The sequence below is a fragment of the Kryptolebias marmoratus genome, linkage group LG8 (assembly GCF_001649575.2).
Source record: "Kryptolebias marmoratus isolate JLee-2015 linkage group LG8, ASM164957v2, whole genome shotgun sequence".
NCBI classification, from domain to species: Eukaryota; Metazoa; Chordata; class Actinopteri; order Cyprinodontiformes; family Rivulidae; genus Kryptolebias; species Kryptolebias marmoratus.
The window spans coordinates 25947963-25963271 of NC_051437.1; the positions used below are offsets into that span (position 1 = coordinate 25947963).

General features: G+C 35.3%; 1 protein-coding gene across 2 annotated transcripts in view; it reads left to right on the plus strand.

Annotated features, from left to right (window-relative positions):
- plxna1a (plexin A1a) overlaps window positions 1-15309 on the plus strand; it is a 220124-nt gene that overhangs the window by 169962 nt on the left and 34853 nt on the right. For both annotated transcript variants that reach the window (XM_037976950.1, XM_017411304.3), the window contains exons 16-19: window positions 1438-1605; window positions 7505-7598; window positions 9020-9256; window positions 13902-14045. In XM_037976950.1, coding sequence (XP_037832878.1) covers window positions 1438-1605; window positions 7505-7598; window positions 9020-9256; window positions 13902-14045 — 643 coding nt within the window. The remainder of the gene's footprint in view (window positions 1-1437; window positions 1606-7504; window positions 7599-9019; window positions 9257-13901; window positions 14046-15309) is intronic.

Consider the following 15309-nt stretch of genomic DNA (forward strand, 5'->3'; position numbering starts at 1 on the left):
AAACGAAATAAACATTTGAAATATATGAGTTTGTATGTAATGTATGAATATAATATACAAGTTTCACTTTTTAAATGGAATTACTGAAATCAATCTACTTTTTCATGATATTCTAATTTTATGACCAGCACCTGTATATAGAGCTTACACATACATCGCTCCTATGAAATCATGACCCAGAAAAGCAACCACAACTCAACTGTGCTAAATACATATTAGATAATGTTGCTTCTGGAGACTTTACTCAAGACTGATTCAAAATGTTATTTTGCCTGTGGGACAAGTATCGACACAAGCGCACACAAAATCTTTTTACATCACTTATCTAGTGTTTTTTTCTTGTCAGTGCACCAATAATAATAAGTATCAATGTAGTTAAACATGACTTTAAAACCTGTTTTTTGTTTTTCAATCCATTATCATCTTTCTATGAAGAACCCATTTTTTTTCTTTTTTTTATCTAAAAACACAAGCTGAAGCAGAGGTTTTATTGGGGACATTCTAATTTTACATTATCTACAGTGTTCTACAAATGGAATATTTTCTGTTTAAAGTTTCATTGCAGTTCCCTATCTTCAAATTAATTTAAAAGACAACTGGATGGAAAAACACTCATGCAGCTTTTTATTTAGACCACATTTACCTGTGCCATTAACTTGCTATGTGAGTTTAGATTAGGAGCAATGTTTTCTAATAAGTGATGTAAAACCAGGGGTGCTCTGGTTCATACAAGGATCTGATAGCAGCCAAGTGTGCATGCAGAAAAAGAAAAAAAAATCACATTGGGTTGAAAAGTTTGGCACGCAAGTATCTTTTAGAGTGTAAATACTGCCGCGTTTGTTTACTACTCCGGCAGCCTCAACTTAGTCATTTACATACAGAGAACTGATCACAGTGCAGGCAGAAATTAATTAAAATAAACACTCAACAATGCCAGGGGAAATTCAAACACCTGTGAAACAGATGTTGAAATCTAGATAAGGTACAGTATATGAATGCTTATAGCAGTTCATTTTGGATTGGGGGGATAGGGGGGGAAATGATATGCACTTCATATGTGCTAAAGTGCTCTTGTTATGGCAAGAATTGTCCCATCAGATAGAGGATATGTTTTCTGTATTTCTGTTATAAAACAAGTAGTTTAAAATGCAAACCCTTCAGCTTGAACTTTATTATTATAAATGTCACTTTAATAAAAAAAATGCAATTGTGGCCAGTGATCAGTCATCTTGTGTTTTTTGCTGTATTTTTTTTATCAAGTAGCATCCTGTTTTTTATTTAAAACCAAACCTTAATATCACTGACAATTCTGTCTCTACTTTTCAGTACAAAGTTTGTTTCCTTGTCTTTAGAAAGCCCGTCTGATATGTTTTCACCCATAGTGTATGCTAACTATAAAATTGACTTCCCCTGACTTTTTTTCATCCACCCTTTCAGGAGGAATGCACGTGAGATAGTGTGTGATACACCAGCCGGACTTGCACCGGGCAGTACATCCGTCTTGGTGGACATTGATGATGCTGAGCTTAGGAACCCAGAAGTCAAGTTTAACTACACTGAAGACCCCACTGTCCTGAAAATAGAACCTGACTGGAGCATTGCCAGGTGAGTCACTGTGTTATAGACTGTGCCTGATTATGTAGCTTGATTTATTTATTTATTATTATAAGTTCATTTAGCTTTCAAATGAGTCAGCCAAGTAGCATATTTGAGAAGGGATGTTTGATGTGCTGTAGGAATAAATCTCTGCTCAAAAATCAATTCAAGCAGGTCTTACAGGGACATAAATTGTACCAAAAAGCATTGAGGTATTAATGTTGTCTTCAATTCAATTTGGATCTAGCAGGAAGCCTGGATAAGTGCAGGCTGAATATTTTCAAAATCTAGTGGCTTTAAGAATTTGAACCCTGCGTTTTACTGTTATGCAGGGTAAATTTGAGGAGGCATTTTTGAAGCAATCTAATATGACTTAATCGCTGCATGAGAGCTGTGACAGCTTGTTTAGATTGAGGTAAACTGATAGTACCTCTGGAGAGTTTTTATTGACTCAGACACGACATTTTTGTATGGGAGGAAATCAACAAGAGCAGCTGCTTGGTTCATCCAAAATTGGAATATGTAAGATGATACATCTCTTGAATGTTAAAATCTATTAGTTGATAGAGCTTGTTAATTATTATCAGCCAATTATCTGTGGGACCCAAATTCTTTGCTTGAAATAATGCATCTGGTGTTGTCTGATGGTTAGCATTCTGCAGTCGATCGTGCAGCACTGTACATCACCAGCTAAATAAATAAAGACTTCTCACTACTCAGCAATGAACATGACAGCAACATCAACAGGGAAGACACACACAAGCAAACAGTTTCCCATTAAAGTAGATTTACTGTCAGGGAGGCCAGACACACACTCATATTGGCCTTTATAATGAATAGTCACTTTCATATGGAAGAACTTGGCCCTTACCTTTATATATTTTTTTATCCTTATTTAAACAAGGTTGTTGTAGTTATTTGTTATCCTTTTTTGTGGTTTTGTGAAGGAGATTTACTCATATAAGTAATATATATATATATATATATATATATATATAATATTAATATTCAATAATACTTGGTAAAAGAAATTCTAGAAATGCAATATATGTATATACATACTATAAATGTATACTTTGTTTTCACTTCTCTCTTGCTAATACAGCTTTAGTTCAAACACCAACATATTGCTAAGACATGTTGGCTCATATATTATTTATTTATTGTTTCTAAAGAGGTACTATGAGAGATATGAGTATGTATTTTCAAGTTGAAGATCTTTATTGGCTAAAAAACATCTCTGTTGATCTGGCAGTGGTGGAGTTCAGACTAAATAGAAGGTTAGACAGCATAAAGACAGATATAATGTTATGTTACTGACAAGCAGGAGGACACTAACAGTAAACTACACTCTTATATAACACCTGTTAAATAACTTTCTTTTGTATATGATCAGTCACAAACAACATCTTTTTCAGTCCGTAGATATTTGTAGAAATTTTAAAATTAAGTGTTACTCTTTCCTTCACCCATTCCTAATCTCCCTGAGATGATGCCTTCCCTATTGTTACTGATCAGCAAATTGTGGAGAAAGATGCAGAGCTTGTTAGAGAAAAGTGTTGATGCCTGGTTCTCTTTGCCCAGTCGGACTGGCCAAGAAGCAGCTGAGGCTCGATCTCTCCTCTGACCACCAACTGTTTGTGTGAGTGTGTGTGTGAGAGAGAGAGAGAGAAAGAGGAAATTAGAGAGAGAGAGAGGGAGAGAGAGAACAAACATATTACTGATAGTCAGAGTCCCTGATGTTTGGCCTCAGATTCTTCTTCCATCTGATCCAAAAAACAAAAAATAATTCAGAAAAATCAGCCTTACAAACAACAACCAAGCTGTGCTGCTCCTAAGGACAGCGGTAGCTTGGTGGTCAGTGATGCAGTCTTGTAATCCTGTGGCTGCAGGTTCGAGCCCAGGTTGTGTCAGGAAGGGCACTCTGTGGATAACACTTGCCAAATACTCTGTGTGAGTTCACTCGCTGTGGCAACCCTACATTTGGGAGCAGCCGAGGAAAAACAAACAAACAAACAAACGGGTGCTGTTCCCAACCAATGGGAGCTTAGATTTAGTTCATGCATTTCAGCCAGTGTCAGGAAAAAAAAGAGAGAAATGCGATATATTAGTTTATATCTGCATATAGCGTGTCTTTGTGTAAATACAATACATGTACACATGCAGGGCATTGTGACTGTACTTGGCTGAAAGACAATGATGGAAAAAAAAAGATAAGGGTTGGAAAGAGTGTATTATTATTATGCTTGACTGATATTCCATTTTAAAAATGCAGAGAAAGCTCTCAAAAAATAAAAAGTGAAGAAGCTCTCATCTGAAAAAAAAACAAAAACTTTTTTTTGGCACAAAATCATCTTTTTTTCCAGATACAACAGCAGGATGTGAGGCAGTCCATGCTGTTAGCTGTTAAGATGCGCTTAAGCAAAGCACTGAATGTCACCACTACTGCCCCCATTTGGTATTTAACTGCAGTAACTATCAGAATGTTGGACTTTCTGAGAATCTCAGTGTTGGGGGAAAAAAGTTCTTATTCTGTTCTGATTGTTCAAATTTACTTAATAAAATTATTATTTTTTTTATAAGTAAAGAGGTTACATTGAGAAGTGGCATGGAAAAAATTATTCATTTAGTGTCACCAATGTCCAGCAGCCCAACAGTTGCACCCAGGTCTACATCCTCATCTTGACAAGGCAGATAAAGAAACAATGTGGTTTTTGATATTTTGCCTACAGTCCACTTTAACTAACCTCACTGCTTCAAGGTAATTCACCAGTTGCTATATTTCAATGGAAATTCAGTAATTTTAGCACACAAGTCTAATTGACAATATTTTAAAGCCTTTTGTTTTTTTGATGCAAAAACAAAAAAGAAAAGAAAGGGGAGGGGGGTGAAAACGCTAACAGTGTTAGGATTTCTCTCACTAACTCCTGGAGTTTATTCTGATTGTCTGGTTGTCTGTTCCCTGAAGCATGTACCTAAGCTAAAGAGACTCACTTAGACAAAGAAAGAAGCAGCGGGGACAGAGGGACTCACTACAAATATCCATCAAGCTGGAGAGGAAAGGAGAGGGCTGGAAAGCAACTAGAGGACAGCCAGAATTTTAACATGTGCAGTCTATCAACTTCAATGATGCATTTGTTGCAGTGATGTCAGAATCTTGGTGGAAAGTCTGGTAATTTCAACGTGCCCTAGGCTTTAGTTACCTTTCATCTTTCTTCCTCTTGCATTTTATTTTGTTAAAATATATTTTGTCTTTAGTTATATTTTCATAAAAACAATTTCACTAACATTAGTTATTGGCTGTTCAACAGCACACACTTATTCATCTCACTTCAAGTTTTTTAAGCTGAATTTTAATCTTGCAGACATCATGGTTGCACCAGAAGTGATTTGAATATTATATAAAACAGAATTTAAAGTAACTAATGTGTAAACACAAACTGAGAGTTGGTTGTCCAAATCAGAGGTAAAACTTGACGTCCATAAACTCTCCAATCCTATTATAAAATGTATTGCATCCAAAATTTTAAATAAGGTCAATTGTCTCCAGACAAAAATGGGCAACCTGCCAAGAGGAAAAAATGGCTCTGATAAAAAAAGTCAGACTTTATGTCTTTTATCTACCTACTCTGTGAGAATCAGTGCACCTACCTTTATCATTTACTCCTCCTGTCAAGCCATTGCAGTTCCATTTACTGCTATTCTAAACCTTGTTGGATTAGAGTGAGAGATGAATGTGAAGTGTAAGGCAGCGAGACTCAGTCTAAGATATTAAGAGCTTCTGTCTCTCCTTCCTCTCAAATCATTTCCTCTGCTGTTGGTGCTTGTTCACCAAGTCATTTGGGGTAAGTGTCAGATTAATGCTGACTAAGAGAAGAGACCTGGATATTGTAGAAGTCAGTAGTGATACGTTGAAAGAATGTACTCTCCTGTTCATGTATGGCAGAGGGTTTACTAAATTTTGTTTTAGTGATTGGCAGCATGTCATGGTTGAGCTGACATTTTTGCCTGTATCATCTTAATAATGGCTCCTTCAGGGATTCCTGGCCTTTATTTTATCAGGTATTCTGAGATTATATGAAACGTGGAACTTTTTATGCATAATTCCTCTGAATTTTGATTGGAGAAAAGTAAAAAATGATTGTCAGCTGCAGCTGTCACATCATAGTATAACATCTAATGACCAAGGTAACACCGGTGCAGTCACATTCAGCAGAAAAAGCTGAAAGTGGTAAAAACAGCTGAATGTCCAAAGGAATGATTTATGCGACAGATCCATTGCATTTACATGAAAGCAGTACAAGCAGACTAAGGCTTTCTGAAAACCTCCCAAGATATCTTGAAAGTTAAAGAGTAGTAAATACAATCTAGGAATAAACCAATAAATGTTTGGACAAAAATTACAGTTTTTAGTTGAAGTTTGTGTTTTGGGGGCACACATGGTGTGTATGTAGTTGTCAACTTTTTTTTATAATTTAAAATATACTTTAAGACAGGTAGACAGCAATTCAAAATATATAAGAGGGACAGGACTCAAAATTGTAACAGAAAACTGATACTGCCAAAGATACCAAGACAACTGAAGGAGACTTTCTTACTTGTCTTTATGGTATATGGAAATAGTAGCCAGGCTTATAAATTGTTTTACAAGAGTACTTACTACATTACATTCCCCATAAAGCCAGTGGGGCATCTGTGGAAATCTCAGTATTATGTAGTTGAGATCTATTTGTGAGTTTTCTCAATAAGAGACTTCATGAAGTCCCTTCTATACCCTTGAACTACAAGAGCTTTATACAATGCTTTTAGCATTACAATGTTTATGCTTTTTTTTAGCCCTTCATTTCAGTTAAAAGTGATAGAAACTAGAGCATATTCCCCAGAAGGGAGAAAGAAATCTACAGAAAGACGCATGATAGGAAATCTTCTTAGCTATATTTCACAGTGGCACTAATAGCCTAGCAGCAGTGAGAAGTAGTGATCCTCCAACAGAAAACTGACTCACAGGCTGAAGCTGCCACTGTAAAACAAAGATTGTGTCAAGAGGGTAAGACATCTTTTAAGAACACATCATAAATCCAATTTAAGTTTGGTGGAAAAAAATAACAAATTTTAAGTGGCAAATAGTTTTGTGTAACTTTTTCCTAGAATTTTTTTTATCTTTTTAGCTTGCATCATTGATGATAATTTAAAGCAACATACCTATAAATCATTTTTGGTTACTTTAACATAATGCAATAAAACTTTGCACATTTCTTGAAACACATGCATAGAAAAAAGGATGAACAAATTCAAATTAGGAGAACATAACTCTCACGCACATACAATTGGATTAGTTCTTTTTTTGTGTGACAAAATGAAAACACTTGTCAATATGACATAATTTGCAAAACAAACAAACAACAAAAAATCACAATATTTTAAATCAAAGCTGTTTCTGTCATTAAGTAAAGCACAAAAATAACCTCTTAAACTAAATAGTATTTTTCTACTTAATTGCAAAATACTATTGAGGTATCAATGATGCCAAAAACTGGCATCTGTGCTATTTGCGCTTTAATATGTTCTTTGTCTAAACCAAACAACATACATCCGTCTCAATGTGCAGTTCATGATATGATCCCTGAACTTAGATGTCCAAGCCCAGGACTGTCATCCCATCATCCCAAAGCTTAACTTTGTCAAAATATTGCCTTCAAACAATCTCTGCAGTATTATCTATTCTATAGCTGGATTTGTGTCCAACCTGGGACACATGAGTTCCTTTGCTTGTCTTGGTAAGATGTAACTGCTGACAATCAGCAATATAATTGTAATTGTTTTTTGCCCCTCTCTCAAATTGGGCATGTCGTTTTCTTATTATTATTATTATGCTAATCTCCTCTTTTCTTATTTTTCTTCTCCACAGTGGTGGGACTCCACTGACAGTGAGTGGGACCAACCTTGCAACCATTAAAGAACCAAAGATCAGGGCCAAGTATGGGCAGGCAGAGTCCTTCCATGTGAGTCTTGATGCGATTAACATACATATTCTCCCATTACAAACATATACACTAAAAAGCAGGGGCCTATTTATAAATACACACATTACACATTTCCATATAAATCTGTAGTTGCACCCAAGTAAGCAATAACTACATTTAGATTTGCAGATATGTATGGGAACTAAGACAAACATTCAGGAAGATTCCTTTTTTTATATACTGGAGCACCTCCATAAACAACCACTTCAATGTCATGCTCTGTTGATGGCTTTCTTTTTTACGCCTTCTGACATCTAACACTTCCTCAGGCCATATAGCTTTTCAAATGTCACTGCACCACATGAGTGTTTGTATAACAGAAAGACAACTTGAGAGACTGCATGTGTGAATGAGAAGAAGAACATCTAAAGATAGTCTATAGATAAACTTGACAAGAACTTTGTTGACTGTCGCTAATAGTTGAAGTTGGTTGTCAAGGTTAAGAACTGAACTTTAAACAACGCTAAAGCACTTCAACCTGCAGATAAAGATGTCATTTACAGAGTCAGACAACCTACACAATGCATCCCACACAGGCTTTTATTAAAGTGCTACTTTGCACTTAAAGGGCTGTGCTGATGCTTTTGAATGTTGACACTAATTTACAACAAATCACAGTAACATTTTTCTCATCTTCTGTTTTATTCTGGTAAAACATATTAACTAACTGGCAAAGATTTAAACTATTAAAGTGGACAAATTCTCTGTGTATTGTTTTTTTTTTTTGTTTGTTTTTTTTTTGGGGGGGGTAATTTTTTTTGGTTTAATTTTGTCAACGTAACATAAAAATGGGATCAGTTGTGTGGATTTGTTTGACATTGTAATCTTAATCAAGATTAATAGAAAAAAAATTCCACCTTATGCAAATCATGGAAGCAAATTAAATGCCTTGGTAGTAAATTATCTACAACATGCAAAACCATTAGTATGGGCCTCTGAGCAGTACTATATATTGAGGCAAGCATGATCATGACATCTTGTATTCATGTATTCTCTAAAGCAATGATCTAAATACTCTCAGGTACAAGCACAGGAGCGGAGCACATTGCCCGGTATTAACAGTTGATCATAAATTTGCAACCAATTTACATTTCCAATAGTTCTAACAGCATTGTTTCACAGGGCATTGACTTACAGAAAGCATTGGTTATTATACCCAGCAGATCCATTTTAAAAGAAAATTATAGACTGTATTTCTGAAAAGGCAGCAATGCAGCGTTACTCAGTGTGCGACCATTTTGAATTCATGAAAGCTGACTATTTAGAAATCAAATTATTACAGTTTATTTCAAAGCCCAGTTGATAGGAATTTAGAAGGAATTTCTTTTGAAGACAATAGATTTCCCATACTGAATAAAAGCAAAAGTTATTACCTCTTATTTCCTTTTTATTGCTTTCAGAATTGTACAGTGTACAACAACTCTGTGATGGTCTGCCTCGCTCCTTCAGTGGCTGATTCAGAGCTCGGCTTTTCTGAGACAGGCACCGGCCCAGATGAAATTGGGTTTTACATGGACAACGTGAACGCTCTGGTGGTGGTCAATGAGACATTCAGCTACTACCCGGACCCCGTGTTTGAACCACTGAGTCCATCTGGTGTACTGGAGCTCAAACCTACGTCACCACTAATACTGAAGGTCAGAAATGCACAAAACGTTTTTTTTCCAGAGCTTTTTTCCAACTTGCCTCTCCTTTTCATTTTATCAGTGTGATAACCTGAAAGTTATGTCCTGTGTTTTTATAACTGTTTTGAGAATTAGTTAGTTTTATATTATGTGCTTATTTATTTTCTTTATTTTGCATATATATGTTGCAACTATTGTTACTACAAGCTTTATAAATGCAATCTGAATGGTGATTTTAGAATGTTAGTGTTGATTCTGTCACTTTAAAATTCCACAAATTTACCCCATTCTCCCATAAAGCCTATGATGATCTCTAGCAATACAAAATTTTTACATGATACTCTGTTTGTGAAAGGCTGAAATGTTATCAGTTACCTTTTATAAAGTAGCAAACATAACAAAACTGCGAGGATTTGACCGTTGAAAAATATAATCAACAATAAAAGTTAGGGTGTTTAATTTTTAACTATAAAACGCAATGTTGTTGACTTTTGTCATAACTCTGATCAAAAGCAGTCATATAAATTGTGTGTATTTGCCATAATAGATGGATGTTTTTTTTTTCTGCTGTTGTTTTTTTACTTCTGCCTCTGTTTTCGGTAGCATCTGTTCTGGTTGTTTGTTTGTCTGTCTGTATGAATGTGTACAAGGTTACTCAATAAGTTATTGACAGATTTTCATGAAATTTTAAGGAAATGTCAAACATGGTACAAGGAACATGTGATTTAATTTTAGTGGTGATCTGGTTAAAAGTCAAGGTCAAAGGTTAAGGTCACAGATCAGTCCATGCTCTTACTTTGCAACCGTATAACAGAAATGTTAAACTCCACAGCTTAACACCTCATGGTTCAAGGGCAATCAGAATTGATTTCAAGGTCATGGGGTCAAAAGTTAACATCACAGTTGACCAAGTGTTCCTACTGTGCATCAGTGTAATGTTGGAATGTCAGACTGCACAGCTGAACACCTCATGGGTCAAAGATGCCAGTTGATTTCATGATCCATGGTGTCAAGGTTACAGGTTAACCCTTTGTTTAAAAGTTATTTATGCTCCAACATGTGACCTTTTTGTTACCTCCGCCAAGGAAGTTGTGTTTTCGGTTGTGTTTGTTGGTTTGTTTCTCTGTCTGCTAGCAGGATCACGTAAAAACTAATGAACAGCTTTGAATGAAATTTTCAGGAAGTGTTAGGGTTTTTATAAAAAACCAATAGATTCAGTTTTAGTGGTGATGCAAATTAGGATCCTGGTCACACTTTTTTTTAATCACGCTGTGGTCTTTGCGGAGGGTTGCGTTCTCTGGGTGCTTTTTTAATAATGTTTTTCTTTTCAAAGTCTCAGTTATAGCAAGCTTATGCTGTATTAACAACTTCACAGCCAACTTCGGCTGACATCCATAAACACAATCACTAGCTCTCTTAATACAAAAAAGAAAAAACTTTTGAGTGTGTACACAAGGTCTATTAGGAGAAAAAAAAATCGCTCACTAATTCATAAATAAAAGCTGAAAGCAAATGTCCACACCTTTCAAGGCCATTTTCTGTCCTTCAGTAACTATCAGCAACTTCTATAAATGCAGTTCTCTTCAGCAGCCTCCAGCCCTTATAAATAACAGTCTTTTCAATTTGTGTAATTAATTTTTAGTGCTAGAAAGGCACAGTGGAAGCATTCAGGCCTATAGTCCATGATATTTGGATTAGATTGGTTTTCACTTTCATTAACAGTGAATGGACGTATGTGAAATTAATTGTCAATTTCTGAGTTATGTATAGGTGACACTGTATTATCTTTCTATGTTCATCTGAAATCTTTGTATCTATACATGCAACACAACTACTGCAATGGTAATTAAATAGATAGGCCACTGTTCTCTAGAAATAGCTAAAGAAACCAAATTTCTCATGTACACAAATCAATCATTTAACTGCTGGCAGTGTGTGGGCTGAAAACATCTTAGCTGAGTTTAAAAAGACACTTAATGTAATCAAGAAACAATATAAATATAATTTATTTTAGATCAGTGTCACATTGATGTAATATATTTGCACTGAATCTAGTATCCCGTGCCTTTATCTTTTACATAGATAAACCATTCCCTTGACTATCTTTTATGTTATCAAAAAGGGAGTTACGCTGCTTATTTCCATGAAGAGACTGAAAGCAGCGTAACCGTCATAATTTATTTCTTCAAAGATAATTTATTTGCAAAAAGCATCACAGTAATTGCCAAATCTCCTGCTTGGCTTGTTGGTGGAACTGCTTACCCAGTGGAAGCACTGATGAGATGGACAAAAATGCAATTTGGAGAGATGGGATCCGGGAGGGTAACGCTCCTCAGATGCGTGCACTTTGCCTGCCATGCAATTAATTTCTCATCTTTCAGTGTTGGATTTGTTTTTACTTTGGTGTCAGAAGAAAAAGAAGAAATCATCTGATCCTATTGTTTTTAAGCACTTTCCTGTGTCCCTGTTTTTTTTTTTTTTTATAAGAGTGTTTCTTCATGTGATGCTTCTTGCCTGTAGTGTCTATGTGTTGCAACAACTCTGTGTGTGGCTTACTTCCATTCCATGTGTGGTTTAAACTCTGCATGTGTGTGTATGTGGTTAGAATGGCGTGGGATGTTCTGTGATTGTGAGACGGAATGGGATGCATGTTTACAGGGTTGCAGAGCAGGGCTGGGTGGCAGCAGCCTGCAGAGACGACGGGATTGGAAAAAGGAGTCTTTCTCTGCGTCCCACTGCTAAGTCAGCGGGAGACATGGCAGCTATCTCCACTCTCTCTTTCTCTGTCTAAATCACTAACTCTGATTGTATGTTCACTCCCTTTATATTTTTTTACTCCGACCAAAGCCCATTCCTTTCTACGCTATACACTCATCTGTTTCCTGGTGTTTCTTACATTTCCAATATGTTTTGTTTTATTTATAATTTTCCCCCTCAATGCATTTTGTTCATTGCCGTTTCCTGGTTTCTCATTTTTTCTCATCATTTCCTTCCCAACTCCTGTCGCTGTCAAAGTGTCAAATCAGACTTGAATTCATTTCATACTTATCTGTTTACTAAAATGATGGAACTAAAGTTGACTTTTTTTTTCCTCCACACCCCCAAACTGTATGTGTTGAATTCAGTTCACTTGACAGAAATATATAGACAAATAAATAAATAAAAATCTAGAACTGATTTATGTGAATTTGTGTAGTTCCCTGGTGCTTCTATTTGCAGTCATCAATTATTTAAACTTTCTGCTTACTCTGAGTATCTTGTAGAAATTTATAGGAAAGCAAAAATTTGAAGCCTAAAGTCTACATGAAGTGGGCTTATTTTCTCACATCTCTGAGCTTAAAGTTGGTGTTTAATGTGATTATAACTAGATCTGTTGTTGAAGAAAGGTCACTCACAGAACTAAGATATTTGCACTTCTACCATAAGAGAGGACTTTATTGCAAGAGCGTTGCTTACAAATATTTGGGTTTTTGGATGGATCATGATTCTGACTATTTCGTAAAAATCTGAAAGTCTGATTAACTTAGATTGAGATAGTTTTTAATAATACTTTGATTTATCAATCTATTTTTAAGCTTTACTTTGTACTTTTTATGTTCATTCTGGCTTGTTTTTATTTTTTTATTTTATGCATGTATTTTCATTTTTAGCTTGTAACTTTGTAATGGCGTGCAATCTTGACTAGGTCTAGCTTGGAACAAAGACGTTAATCTCAAGAAACCTCCTGGGAAAATAAAGGTCAAAGATATGGAATCCAGAAAATGCCAGCTACAGAAAAAACAAATAAAGATCATGGAAATCCATTTATAGAGTTTTTAAGATATGTTTTTTGGTTTTGAATGCATGTTTTTTTTCTTTTTTTTGTCTTCTCTTTGTAATGTGTGCACACAGCTTTGATGTCTTTGCTTTCTAACTAATAAGTCTTTTTTTTGTAAATTTATGAACATAATAGTAAAAATGCAAGAACAGGGTTGACAGACTGGTGAGCACAAACTGCAAAACTGAGAGCAAAGTTTCTAAAATGAAATGATGAATTTCTGCATGTTCTCATTTTATTTTTTATTTATTTATTTATTTCAAGCTCCAAACACTAATAGATAATTCCCCTGAATTGACTTAAAATGTTGTTTGAAGTATTTCTGTTGACCAATTTTATGAGTCAGTCACATATGTTCTTTCTTTTTGTGTTCCTTTCATTGATGCGCTCAACTTCAACAAATCTCTGTCAATCTCTGTATGAAAATATCACCCAACTACTTCATGGTGTACTTTGATTCAAGTAATATTTATTAAAAAATGAGAAGCCACCTGCTTTAAGAGATTATTAACCTCAAACCATAGTTTATTCTTCATAAAAAGAATTGAAAGGACCAATTATATTGCCAGTGATTTCTTTTTCCCTTAATTTACTGAAACGAGTGATTTTCATCAAAGAATAAAATAATTAGTGGGGAAAATGAGCCGTTATGAAGTTTGTTGTCAGCCAGAAAAGAGGGTTACAGATAAAAGTGATGTCTGTTGATTATGTCTTACTCACTTGAGTTAAACATTTAATAACCATAAATATCTACAGCTCTTACAAATGTTTCTTTAAAACTACAGCATGCAGAATTGAGTTGAGTGCCTCTCCTCATCACCTTTCTCTCCCTGTGTTTAGGGTCGTAACCTGATCCCAGCGGCCCCAGGTAACAGTCGCCTGAACTACACGGTGCTGATTGGAGAGACTCCCTGCATCCTGACCCTGTCTGAGAGCCAGCTGTTGTGTGAATGGCCCAACCTCACTGGACAACACAAAGTCACGGTCAGCTCACGACTCTCTCCTTCACAGACACTGTCCTGCTTCTTCTGTGATTTAACCAAAGTTTCACTTTTCTGCCCCAAATTTTCCCAGCATTCTTTGAAATTAATTTGAAAAATATGTAAATTGTATTTATTATTATTTAGACTTCTGTGTTAAATTAAGTTTTATTTGTGAAATTAACTGGGTTTTTAATCATTTTCAAAGACAACACAAAATGTCACTCTTTTTCTTGCCTAAAGAATTGCTGTTTACAAATCTAAAAACATTTTATTCTAATCTTTATCTGACATTGTTGAGTTATACAAATTATCCCATGTTTTTTTTTCCTGAATAATTTCCTCTGACAGATTCAGGATATGCTCCAATGCTTTTGCACTCCAAAGCTGCTCTTAAATATATTACGCTTCATTAATGTTGATTTTAGTTGACTTTAAGATAATCTGTTGCTGAATATAAGACTGTGTTCGTCTCTGGGGCTAGGAAGCTTTTATTATTGCCTCCCACCAAAGGCAAAGGTGGAGCAATAATGTTTTGCCCATGTCTGTGTGTTGTGTGTGTTTATTTGTCTGTACTTTTAGCAAAATATCTCCTGAACCACTGAATGATTTTTTTTTTTAACTTTTAGACAGTAATCAGTGGGTTGACATCCACAGCTGATTAACTTTTAGAATCATCTTTATTTGTTTTTTAGCAAAATAATTTATGAATATTTGGATACTGATAAACTTCTGGAGTCAACACAATTCAGGATGGCCTCAACAGCTAATGAAGCTTAGTCAACACAAGATACTTCAGGGAGTGTTACAGAAATTAAATTAAAATTTGCTATGGTTTTAGCTGATAATCATATACAACACATACTTTAACTGCTAACAGATCATGTGAACTATCACATGAAATTGTACCTAATGTTATTTTCAAGGTTTGGTCAAAATAGCTATAACTCATTTTGCAATATAAAATGGTTTTAGTTTAAAAACTCTGGCATGAAAGGTGGTGGGCGATATGCATTCATTCAAGAAATGTAAGGTTTTTAATTATTTATTCTGAAAATTCAAAGTGCAAGTTTGCAGTGGATAAGAAATACCATTTATTTGTTATAAATTATCTTCAACATGACTAATGTGAAGCTTCAGACATGTCTGCAGATACAAAGTTATGTTTTATTATATCCACTGAGGGAAACTCTTCAGCTGTAGTGCCAGCATCAGCACTTCTTCACTACGAATGCTGCTGGTTTTATATGTGAGAGGCCTATAGTCCC